Below are 12839 nucleotides of genomic sequence, written 5' to 3'. Positions count from 1 at the left end.
AGTAAAGGCTGCGAATACTTATGTACATGTGATTTCTTAGTTTTTTATTTTTAATAAATTTACAAAAAACTTTTCACGTTGTCATTATGAGTTATTGTGTGCAGAATTTTGAGGGAAAAAATAAAATTTATTCAATTTTGAAATAAGCCTGTAACATAACAAAATGTGGAAAAAGTGAAGCGCTGTGAATACTTTCCGGATGCACTGTATACACCTTTTACATGTCTTTGAAAAAACAAAGTTTTTGCACACGAACATGCATCAACCTGGGTTTATGCTCAGGGGATAAGGGTCCAAAACCCCCCCCCCCCCAAAAAAAAAAACAAGGTACAGCTAGATGGCAAACCAACCAGCATAGCAAGCAGGGTTGGACACAGGTAGGACCCGGGTTAAGGGGCAGAGTAAATGGGTTACCCGGGACCTGTTTACAGCATGCTGACAGCCCATTGCTCCTAGACCAGAGTCTCCCATGGGCGGTTGGGGGACACTGCGCATTCTGTCAGTGCTGATGTCTGCAAAACTACGCAGACAGCAGTGCCGGCAGGGCAAAGCTGTGTGCCGGAGGCTAAGGCTGCACAGCAGCTTCCAGAGCGCTGGGCATGTCCCCAGCGTGACGTAGGCATCTTCCATCAGGGGGGCGCGGCCTAACAGGACTGGAGCCATGCCCCTGGGGTCCCAGTCTGCCGTTTTTTTCTGCCACTGGGAAAAGACATCTCCAAGCGCAGGCAAAAAGACACTGCACCGTGTTCAGTGTAAACGGCGCTGCCCTGAAAATGTACCATTCGGCGCAGCAGTGAAAAAGGGGTAACTACCGGGTCTGACCCTGCCTGAAACAGTGTTCTAATTCATACTCGGGACTTTGGTGGAAAAAGGAGATTTATGGCATGACTTACCACTGTTAAACAGGACAAAGCGCCCAAGTCTGACACCCTCCTAGCAGAGGCAATAGCCAACAGAAAAATGACCTAAAGCGTAAGGCATTTAAGATCTACAGACTCAAGAGGTTCAAACGGAGACCCTTGACGGGCATTAAGAACAACAGACACATCCCATGGAGCCACAGGAAGGACATAGGGAGGCTGAATCCGTAGTACGTCCTGAGTGAATGTATGAACGTCAGTTATAGATACAATTTTTCGCTGAAACCATACCGACAAGGCAGCAATGTGAACCTTGAGAGTGGCCAGGCAAAGTCCTTAATCCAGGCCTTGTTGCAAAAAAGCCAGAAGTCTGGGAGTACTAAACTTGTTTGCATCATAATTATTAACAGCACACCAGGTGAAGTAAGAATTCCAGACCCTATAATAAATCCGTGCAGAAGCCGGTTTGCGGGCCTTCAACATAGTTTGGTAGACCCCACTTGTTCACAAGGAGTTGGAAGACCTCCGGATGAAGACTCCATGCCCCGGCGTGTACGTCCTGACGACTGAGGAAGTCCGCTTCCCAGTTGAGGACCCCTGGAATGAACACTGCCAATAAAGCTGGCAGATGGCGTTCTGCCCATCAAAGAATTTTTGACACTTCCATCATTGCCATGCGGCTTCGAGTGCCGCCTTGATGATTTATGTACGCCACCGTGGTGGCGTTGTCTGACTGTACTTGAACAGGCCTGTTCTGTATGAAAGGCAGGGCCAGTGTCTGCATTGAACACTAACCGCAATTCCAGAATGTTTATTGGGAGGAGAGATTCCTCCCTGGTCCCCCAACCCTGAAGAGAGTGTTGCTCCAACACCGCACCCCAACTCTGCAGATAGGCATCCATCGTTAAGAGTACCCAGTTGGAGATCCAGAAGCGATGACCCTTGCTCAATTGGTCCTGTAGCCACCAACTCAGTGACAGATGAGCCTATGGAGTCAAGGAGATCATTTGAGACCTGATCCGGTGAGGCAGGACGTCCCTTTTGGAAAGGATTAACCTCTGCAGAGGGCGGGAATGAAATGGAGCGTATTCTACCATGTTGAAAGCAGACAACATGAGGCCTAGTACTTGTATCGCCGAGTGTATCGACACTCTTTGGCGACAGAGGAAGCATCCGATTCTGTCCTGAAGTTTCTGGACCTTCTCTGGAGACAAGAACAAACGTTGGCTGTTGCCCCCAAGTGTACCATGCTCTGTAACCAGTGAGGATTTCTTCCAGTTGATGAGCCACCTGTGGGCTTGCAGGAATTGGACTGTCAGTTCCAGATGATGGAGGAGAACCTCTGGGGAGTTCGCCAGGATCAACAAGTCATCCAGATACGGCAGGATCCTGATACCCTGACGGCAGAGAAAGGCCGTCGTGACCGCCATGACCTTGGTGAAAATCCGAGCAGCCGTGGTCAGTCCGAAAGGCAAGGCTTGGTACTGATAATGAAGGTTGCCAATAGCAAACCGAAGATATTGCTGATGCGACATGGCAATAGGTATGTGTAGGTAAGCATCCTGTATATCCAGGGATAACATAGTCCTTGGGTTCCATAGCCAGTACAACAGAGCGCAGAGTTTCCATACGGAATTTGGACACCCTCACAAATTTGTTCAAAGATTTGAGGTTGAGTATAGGTCGGGAGGATCCATTCGGCTTCGGAACTAGAAACAGCGTTGAATAGTATCCCCTGCCTCTCTGAGACAGTGGCACCGGCACTATCACTCCTGTATCCAGGAGGGATTGGACAACCATATGTAGAGTTTGTGCTTTTAATGGATCCGAAGGGATCACCGTTGAGCAAAACTGGCGAGGGGGACGTCTCTTGAAAGAGATTGCGTACCTGCGAGAGACCACTTCCTGCACCCAGGCGTCCGAAGTGGTCTTTAACCGTACCTGGGCAAACTGCAAGAGTTGGCCTCCCACCCTGGGGTCCCCCAGGGGGAGGCCCGCCCCATCATGCAGCAGGCTTGTCCGATTTGGAAGCAGGCTGATGGGCGGCCCAAGAACGTTTAGGTTTGGGCTTAGAGTACTTGGAAGTGCGAGCCTGTCTTGGGTACGCCTGACCCTTTGCTTTACCTGGAGGTCGAAAGGAACGAAAAGTAGTACTCTTAGCCTTCGGAACCGAAGGATTAGTACTTGAGAGAAACGCAGTCTTGGCCGACGCCAAGTCGGTCACAATTTTGTTCAGATCATCTCCAAATAGTATATCTCCCTTAAAAGGGAGTACCTCCAAGGTCTTCTTAGAGTCCAGGTCCACCGACCAGGACCGTAACCACAGAATCCAGCGAGCCAGGGTAGACGTTGTAAATGCCTTGGCCACCATAACGCCTGCATCAGAGGCCGCCTCCTGAATATAGTGGGAGGCTGTGGTAATATAGGACAGATATTGTCTGGCAGTGTCAGAAAAATTCTTTGCCTAGACACTCATTTTTCTCATTTGTAACACCCCTTTCAGACCGCCACCTCTGAACACGGATTATTGGCACATGAACGCGCATAACCTGTGTTCATGTGCGGTCTGAAAGGTGCACGGGTTGAAATACCGGGTCAAGTGATCCAGTATTTCAACCCTGGTCGTGAGCCCCCTTGTCAGGCTCCTGTATCTGACCCGCCTTAGGCAGTCTGAAAAGGGTATTACATTTACTAGATGGGGATGGGATCAACTCATTAACTATTCAATGTCCCTGTGATATACTGTAATAGTGAACAGCAGTAATCTATCACCCTTAAGGTGAATCTTTTATGCACTATCACTAAATCACCTACAAATGTTTTTGAGGTACATTGGAAAGGGGGGGGGGGGGGAGGCAATTATGGGTGGAGGGGGCGAATTACCATTGCCATGAGGTTTGAATGCCAGCAACAGCAGCCCAATTTGACCCCTTTTAACGTAAAAGTGCTCGCTACTCTATGGGGTAGGGAACACTTTTGAGCGAGATCCCACCACCGTAAAGTATGCTGGGAAGATTTAGGGGTAGGTATTCAATTAGTGCAGTTTTTTGACCAGTCGAAAAAACAGCTCTTTTCACCCATTTTTAAATTGAATTTACTTATGACCTATTCAATGCCCGTGCCGTTTTTTCAACTGGTTGAAAAATCCAGCACTTGTGAAAACCACGTGTATCATCGAATTTTCCGCTGACACGCGTGTTTTGGCGACTTTGCAGGCGTTTTCCCCCGTTTTTGTTGCAATTTTCACCCATGCCAATTCGACAAAGAAAAAAAAAATTGAAATGGCATGGGCAAAAATGGAATAGAAAAATAAGCAAACACACCGGCAATTGAATATAGTGTTGAATTAGTGCTGTTTTTTCGACCACTTGAAAAAACGGCACTTAGTTGAATAACCCCCACAGCCGGGCGAATCAGTTAGCCCATAATTGATTCCCCCCATACACTGATATTACAATATATTGATATAGTGAATGAACCTTGGAGTAGAGGTCTGTGGGTTTGAATTATTCTTATATTTGCTACACAATCACGCAAAAGAGATGTATACGATGTAATAGGGTCTGAGATCGTTGGAGGTGCAGGATGCCAGCCAATCTTGAAATTTTTAAAGGGGCAATCACTTACAAGGCAAAACCATGCCTTGTAAGTGAATGCCCCTTTAAAAAAACATGTTCAGTTATATTTTCACTAACTACTAATTCCTCTATATTATATGACGTGGTTATAAAGGATATATTGTCACATTACTGTTTGACTTTATTCACTAATGAGGTGGTTTTTTGGAATTTAATATTTTTTGGATTGGTATTGAACTGTCGGCAATCAGAATACCTACCGCAGCATCCCACTATTGATAATCCCAACAGGAGGAAGATAAGTATGCTTAACTTCCACCAATGGCCCCCTAACCCTCCCTTGCAGCATCCTAACCCTAACTCCGACCCGCAGCCTAACCCTCCCTTCCCTGGGGTGTCTACACACATCCCCACCTTCGGTGGTGGCATTCTGAGTGGGTTTGGGATTTCGGCATCTGTATTTGCATTGCTGGGATCCCGTTTTTTTTTACCAACAGTATATTGTAGTGCGTATATCATAACCTGCTTAATATGAACTTCTATTTCATTGGGATATACTGTTTTTGACACACCTGTACAATATATGTGTATGAAAACAAATGTGTGGTCTTACTGCACTTTTTCATTTTATGCTCTCAGGTTATTATTACTTATGTTATTGGCTTGGGTGGTCTTCTGTATGCCGAATGTCGGGATCCCGGCGCACAGTATACCAGCGCCGGAATCCCGACACCCGGCATACCGACAACTATTCTCCCTCGTGGGGGTTCACGACCCCCCCTGGAGGGAGAATAAAATAGTGTGGCTCGCGTAGCGCGCCACCGTGCCCGTAGTGTGGCGAGCGCAGCGAGCCCGCAAGGCGCTCCTTTGCACCCGCCACGCTGTCGGTATGCCGGCGGTCGGGCTCTTGGCGCCGGTATGCCGGTCGCCGGGAGCCCGAGCGCCGGCATACCATACTACACCCATTGGCTTCACACCCCACTGAACTATTTTCGGCAAAACTGTATTACAGTGTATATACTGCTGCGTGCTTTTTGTGTTCGGATACACTGTCTGAATACACAGACGTTGATCTGTGAATGATTTGCGTAAAGCCCTAATATGTACAGTAGTTCGTCCACATCTCTTACAACCATATTTACATTGTCACTCACTGGATAGACTGCAGCATTATGTATGTGATTTGATATTGTCTTGTCTGTACTGGATATTTAAATAGAATCTAATAAAAATGTGTTTTAACTATATATTACTAAGAGTGCCGCACAAAATGAGTTTATTTCTCACTTCTGTGTTAGTAAGGTGTTTAGATTGTCAGTTTTAGAAAGGAAAAAATAACAAACACCAAGAGGACACTGCTAAAGTAATAAATTACTGCTCAGAAAAAAACAAAACCCACAGTATTCTTACCGTACATGTAGAAATTCCTGAATCCTCAGAGGCGACTCGAAGTCCATTTTCTAATGTTGTTACTTTAGTTTCAGGGACATTTAAAACAGCTTGTGTTGCTGCTAGTGTAGACCTACATCTGTGTAATACAAACTGTGCAGGCTGCAGAGAGAGAGAGAGAAAAAATAGGATTTTGGTACTTACCAGGTAAATCCTTTTCTTTGAATCCATAGGGGGCACTGGAGTACTCTTGGGATATGGACGGCTTAGCAGAAACAAAGGCACTGAATATTTAAATTTAGAACTCTCCACCCCTCCATATCCCAGAGTACCTCAGTGTACGACCTCAGTGTTTTTTACTGAGCGAACAGGAACTATAGAGAGGTTGACAATGGAGAATTCCTATAACATAACGGACAACAACAAAGTTGACACCTAACGTTACTGTCAACTAAACAGTTGACACCATAACCGATAGACCTTTATAATTTGAACCAATCGGTGAAAATGTGTTACCATAAGCTCCTCTGAGCTTAATACAACCCAGGTAAAACTGCTCTGGGTGGGCGTCCAGTGCCCCCTATGGATTCAAAGAAAAGGATTTACCTGGTAAGTACCAAAATCCTATTTTCTTTTTCATCCACTAGGGGTCACTGGAGTACTCTTGGGACGTACCAAAGCTTCCCTCGTGGGCGGGAGAGCTGTTTGACACCTGTAACAGTAGGCGGCCAAAGCTAGATGCTGATGCCGCAAACGTTTCAAACGTGTAAACGCGCACAAACGTGTGCACTGAAGACTATGTAGCCGCGTCGTAGAAGCTCCACGACCAGCTGGTCATGACATTCCCACAGAACCTGTGGGATGAGCTATTACTGACGTAGGCGACTGTAACTTAGCCTTAAGGTAAGCCTGACTTGTAGTCAGTTTTATCCAACTGGATAATGTCTGCTGAGAAACTGGCTAACCCCAGTTGGCAGCATCATAGAGAACAAACAACGTTTCCGTATTACGAACTGTAGACGTTCGGGACATATAAACGCGTAATGCGCGTACCACATTCAGAATTCTAGAATGTGCTGTCAACACAGGAAACACTATTGGTTTATTGATGTGAAAAATAAGAAATCGGAATTCGTCCGAAGTTCTGCTCTGTCATGAGGAAACCCAAATACGGTGGCTTAGAATACAAGGCACCCAAATGTGAAAACAAAACCCTTGCCGAAGCTAAGGCTAGAAGAAAAAAAACGTTTTCCAAGTGAGAAACTTAATCCCCATTTGTTGTAAGGGTTCAAAATATGAAAACTAAGAAATCTGAACCCAGCTTCAAGTCGCATAGCTCTGTAGGTGGGATAAATGGAGGCTGCACTCTGAGGACACCTTGTAGAAAGGTGTGTACCGACGTAATAGAGTCAAACGTCTTTGAAAATAAATTGACCACACAGATACCTGCACCCTCAGTGTAGATAAACGCAGTTCTCCATCCCACCCCGTCTGTAAAAGAACAGAATACGGGTAACTTGAAAGATGATGTCGGAAACTTCCGAGCTTCACACCCACCTATATAGGCACACCAAATTCTGTAATAATGAGCTGCCGTAACCGGCTTCCTAGCTCGTAACATGGTTGGTATAACCGATACTGTAATGCCCTATGTCTTTTCTTAAGAGGGCGGTCTGAACCACCACCCCGTCAACCGCAGCAGCGGTACATAGGTAAATAGGGGTAAAAGAACGGTCCCTGTTGTAACAGGTTGGACGTATTATGAGCGGGCAAAGATCGTGTGCGAGTATTCCTTGGAGATTCGAGAAGCAAGCTCTCCGAAACCCATGAGATATCACTAGTATGACTGTGACGAACTGTCTTATGATCCGTTTTAGCAACGGAGAGAGCAGCGGAAAACGGTGGAGCCAGATACACGAGGCTGTATGACCACACGAATGTGAGAGCCTCCACCGCCACTGCCCTTGTGATCTGTCGTTCTGTACACACACTGAGCGTTTGTAATTGTGGCGAGATGCCATCATGTACACCTGAGGGTAACCCCACCTGTGGATCCACATGTGAAACACCTCTGGATTTAATGCCCAGTTTTCTGGATGAAAATCCCGACGGGTGAGATCATCTGTCTAACAGATGTCCACTCCCGGAATGAACCCCGTCGACAACATCACCTAATGGTGTTCTGGGCAATTGAGGATTCGAGCTACCTCCCGCATTGCCATGCGGCTTCTCGGTCCTCCCTGGTTGTTGTGTATGCAACTCCCGTTGCGTTGTCTGACTGCACTTGGACAGACTGAAAGCGAAGCATGTAGTGCATTGTAAATTGCACGGAGTTCCAGGACATTTATAGACAGCAATCTGTCGTGATCCGTTTTAGAACCCCTGTCGCTGACCTTTTTAACTACAACTCCTCAACCTCTGAGACTCTCGTCCAGAGTATATACACCCTCGCCCCCCTGTGGGAAACGCGAGTGAAACCCGGCGAACTAAAGCGCTTTGAAAACACATCATTGTTCCTAATAGGCGAATACACCAATGTACCGCTAGTGTGCGTGGCTTTTGCACTAATTGTACTAGATGGTATATTTGTTCTTTCTGGTGTAGTAGGTAAATCTCTTTGATTTACCGTATTTATAATCATACCTAGGAATTGAAGTCGTTCAGACGGAATTAGATGCGATTGTTTTTGAACTTGACCTGCCACCGTGGTGTACGTTAGTAGCGCAAGTAAGAGGAACCTCTGTTGAGACAGAGTTCTTATGAGCAGATCGTCTAAGTATGGAACGATTGTCACCGCCAGGGCTCTGAGATGAGCTATCATCACCAACATCACTTTGGTGAATACCCGAGGCGTTGACAAGAGGCCAAACGGTAGAACCTGAAATGGTTAATGGTTGTGGCGTATTGCAAAACGCAAGAACCTGTGATGCGGTGACCAAACCGGAATGGGTAAATACGCATTGTGAAGATCAAGCGCAATCATGCAATCTTGTGGCTCCAAATATGCAAATACTAACCGCAGAAAATCCATTTTCAAACTGTAGTAAGTGACTTGCTGATTGAGACTGCGACGGAGCCCTCCGGCTTCGTTACCCCAAACAGAGGGGAATAAGTAACCCTGACTCTGTTGGTGTACCAGGCCTGGAAATAAAAACATCTGAAACCAGTAGAGACTGAATGGCAACCTGCCAAAACGTCTAATTTCGTCCGACAGAGGCAGTCTTGTCTTTTATGGAAATAGCGGATACATCCATGAGTGGATGTCTGGAAACCCGGCCAATGTAACGTGTAAAGGCGCGCTTCCACAATTGGAAAAATCGAAATGGCCTAAGAGGCCGTCAAGCCACTGGCTTGTTGACTTTAGCACCCTGGCGTTACAAGTCGTGACTGTTTTTGTACCACAGCCTTGAAAAGACTGAAGTCTAAAGGGCTTAAACGTCGGACCAAAGTATTTCCGTTTTGATACCGGAGGCGGCAACCTGAATATCAAATTTAGGACCAAACAACTTCTGGCCTTGTTGTGCTGAAACTAGCGACGATGAAAAGCGAGAATCGAGGTAACAGGCGTCAGCAGAAGCTTTACAGAGATACTCTGCAGCTTCTTATTAACAGTGATCGTCATTGTTTCCATACATAGTCTAGTGACCCAAATGTATCTTGGGTCTTATAATGTTTGTCATAGACGAATTCACCAATGGCGGATTGTCCCATTTAGATGTGGAAACGGGTAAATAGAGTTAAATGTTAGTCAGATATTCTAAATAATAACTCATTGAAGATCTGTTGTTTATTAAATTCGACGGATTAGATGTTAGAGTTTACTTAGTGTCTGTAAAAATTGAGACACTGACTCACTGGTTATTAGCAATGTATGGTTGTCAAAACCCCGCACTATCTGACTGCTGGTCTAATGTACCCTTCTCGTAGGTATCGCTGTGAGGTTTGACATATAATTGTCAGACTGCATTACATTATAAGACCAGTTAAATTAACACCCTGGTACCCAAAGGGAAATTGGACCTTTGGAAAGACTGAGACTCCTTCGTTAGAGTTGGCGGAGTAACTTCCGAGACTCCGATCTTACCGCTCCTGTCGAGCGGAGTTAATTTGAATTGCCAATGCTTAACATAGGATCTGGGACTGACCCGGCTTCCTGAGTGGAAACCTACAAACCAACTGAATCTGTGGTAGATTTATGTACAGACCTTGTAGTAAACCTTATATTTAGTCTGTGTTGGAGCCTCACCCCTTATACAGACAGACACCACAATAGCCAAAGGACAGACACTTGCACGACTCAGTAAAATGTGTACTTAAGGTGCGTAATATATATATATATATATATATATATATATTTATGGCTAAATACAGTTTACATGGGCCCATGTGAAACCTGAACCAAAATTCCCACTAACACCCCTGCGCCTCCGGTAGCGTAGATATGTAGGGCAGGAATGTTCTGGAATTACCACTGGAAGAAACAGGAAACATGATTAAAATGGCCCCCATGCCATGCTTACACTGAGACTTACAGGAGAAGTCACAATACCTGCTGCCACTGATAATCACAGTCTAGTATACACTGATAATCACAGTCTAGTATACACTGATAAATCACATGCAGGTTACAATACAATCACAGGCAGGTCACATTTAATATAAGCTCTGCCTGCAGTTAATTATGTATTAAATATCTTCTATAGATATGGCAGCCTGTTAATATTAATTACTTCTATAGATATGGCAGCCTGTTAATATATATATATAGGCTCAACAGCCTATTACACCGTGATTTTCCCCTTGCAGCATCTGGCAGCTGCAGCCACGCAGTAATCAGCCAGGTCCCCCACTCCCCCCCCCTTCCCTGTACTCCCTGTAGCGCTGTGTCTCAGCGGGGAGCCGGGAAGCTCATTGCAGGGAGGCGAGGGACCATAGTCCAGAGCAGCAGAGGTCGGCTGGCCGGAGCGCGGCGTCGCTAGGCAAGCTGCGCGGGTCTGTCTCTGAGAGCACCGCTGACGGAGCGAAGCTGCGGCGGGTCTCCCTGTGTGAGCACCGCTGACGGTTGTGGCGGGCGGCGCGCCTGGCGGGAGGACGGAGCGCCTGGCGGGAGGACGGAGCGTGGGGCGTCGGAGCGGCAGACGGGGCACTGGAGCGGCTGGGGCGGCTATCACGGTAGTGAGCGTTCGGCTTTACCCACGGACCCCACACAGCGGGGCGGCAGCCTGCGCTGACCGCCCCGTTTCCCCAGCATACCTTTTGTAGGAAGGTCTGCAACGCTTTCCGGTCATGGCTGCGACGGGGCTTCTATCTGTAAGCTCCGTCCAGCTCCTCAGATCATGGCTGCGACAGGGCTTCTATGTGTAAGCTCCGTCCAGCTGTTGCAGGAGACAGTGGGCTGCCTGTGGCTGTGAGGGTGCTCTTTGTGAGGACCGACACGCCATGCGCTGCCTTGCAGCGGCACCATCCCGGACCCATGTTTTTCCAGAAACTGGGAAGGGATGTGCTAAGTGTAAAAATTAAAAATTAAAAAGTAAAAATGAAAAATTAATAAAATCTTCCACCGAGTGTGGGAAGTCCCCACAAGCCTTGTTATTGCTGTGAGCACGGAAAAAACACTGAGGTCGTACACTGAGGTACTCTGGGATATGGAGGGGTGGAGAGTTCTAAATTTAAATATTCAGTGCCTTTGTTTCTGCTAAGCCGTCCATATCCCAAGAGTACTCCAGTGACCCCTAGTGGATGAAAAAGAAATAAGACTAAACAAATACTGTTGCTATATTTAAATGGACTTTATCTGCCAAATTTTGTAAAACTCTCAAATTAGCACTGAGAGAGAGGAGAGTCCCTGCTTCAAATAATGTGACCCGTACATCTAGATCTGCCTTAAAGAAATACTAGTAGAGCCCGCTTATGGGGGAGGTTACCTACAGGCGAAGGGCTGTAGACATCAAGCCCGAACCCCGGCAATGCAGGAGTGTGTCCTAATCACGGAGGTGTGGTCATATCCCCTTCTACAAAACTTGAAAAAAAGCAAGGCCCGGCTATTTAGTACCTGCTCCCCCTCTGCCAGCACCACTGCTCAGATGCTCTCTTTCTTTCCCCAAAAATATTTTTATTGAAGCAATGAGTGACACATTTCGGAAGTAGAAATCCAATAAGGCATCAGTGATGTGCAGTCAGGGTAGGCAGCGGCTCACCTTTCATACTCCAGTTTTTTTTACGACAAAAATTATTCGAACAATACAAAGAAGATATCTATAACAAAACAAAAAAATTATATATACCCCCTATCCTGTGCCCTCTGGAATGCCAGATCTGTTTGTAACAAACTGGTCCCCACTCATGACCTTTTCATTTCCAACTCCCTACACCTACTAGCCATTACTGAAACTTGGATTACGCCCTCTGACACTACTTCTGCTGCTGCTCTCTCTGCTGGGTGCCTCACATTCACACACACCCCCCGACCTGGGGGTCGCCATGGTGGTGTTGGGGTCCTTTTACCTTCTAGTTACTCCTACCAACTCATACCACCAGAACCATCCCTTATATTCTCTACATTTGAGGTCCACGCCATACGCCTCTTCCAACCAGTCCATCTTAGAGTAGCTGTCATTTACCGCCCCCCTGGCACTGCTTCCAAATTCATCGACAACTTTGCTTCCTGGTTTCCTCACTTCCTCTCTTCTGACATTCCCACCATTATCCTAGGCGATTTCAACATCCCTATTGACATCCCCACACAATCCCCTGCCTCTAAACTCCTTAACCTCACCTCTTCACTTGGTCTCTCCCAGTGGACCTCCTCACCCTCCCATGTGAATGGGAGCTCACTGGATCTGGTCTTCACTCACCGCTGTGATATTTCAGATTTTTCCAACTCCCCATTTCCCCTCTCTGACCACCACCTGCTCTCCTTTAACCTATCTCTCTCGACTTCCCCATCTCTACTTCCTAAGGCTACCATCACTAAGCGTAACATTGAAGCTATTGGCACCACATTCCTTTCCTC

At 46.6% G+C, this 12839-nt stretch overlaps 1 protein-coding gene across 2 annotated transcripts in view; it reads right to left on the bottom strand.

Moving 5' to 3' along the window:
* Nucleotides 1-12839, bottom strand: part of PMPCB (peptidase, mitochondrial processing subunit beta) — a 129542-nt gene that overhangs the window by 83393 nt on the left and 33310 nt on the right. The window contains exon 2 of one of the 2 annotated variants that reach the window (XM_063927007.1): nt 5849-5989. The exons of the other annotated variant lie outside the window; for it this stretch is intronic. Within the exon in view, the coding sequence (XP_063783077.1) occupies nt 5849-5989 (141 nt within the window). The remainder of the gene's footprint in view (nt 1-5848; nt 5990-12839) is intronic. 2 annotated transcript variants of the gene reach the window in all.

Source organism: Pseudophryne corroboree, chromosome 6, assembly GCF_028390025.1.
Source record: "Pseudophryne corroboree isolate aPseCor3 chromosome 6, aPseCor3.hap2, whole genome shotgun sequence".
NCBI classification, from domain to species: Eukaryota; Metazoa; Chordata; class Amphibia; order Anura; family Myobatrachidae; genus Pseudophryne; species Pseudophryne corroboree.
Note: the sequence above shows the minus strand (reverse complement) of the source record. Positions and strands in the feature narration are given on the sequence as shown.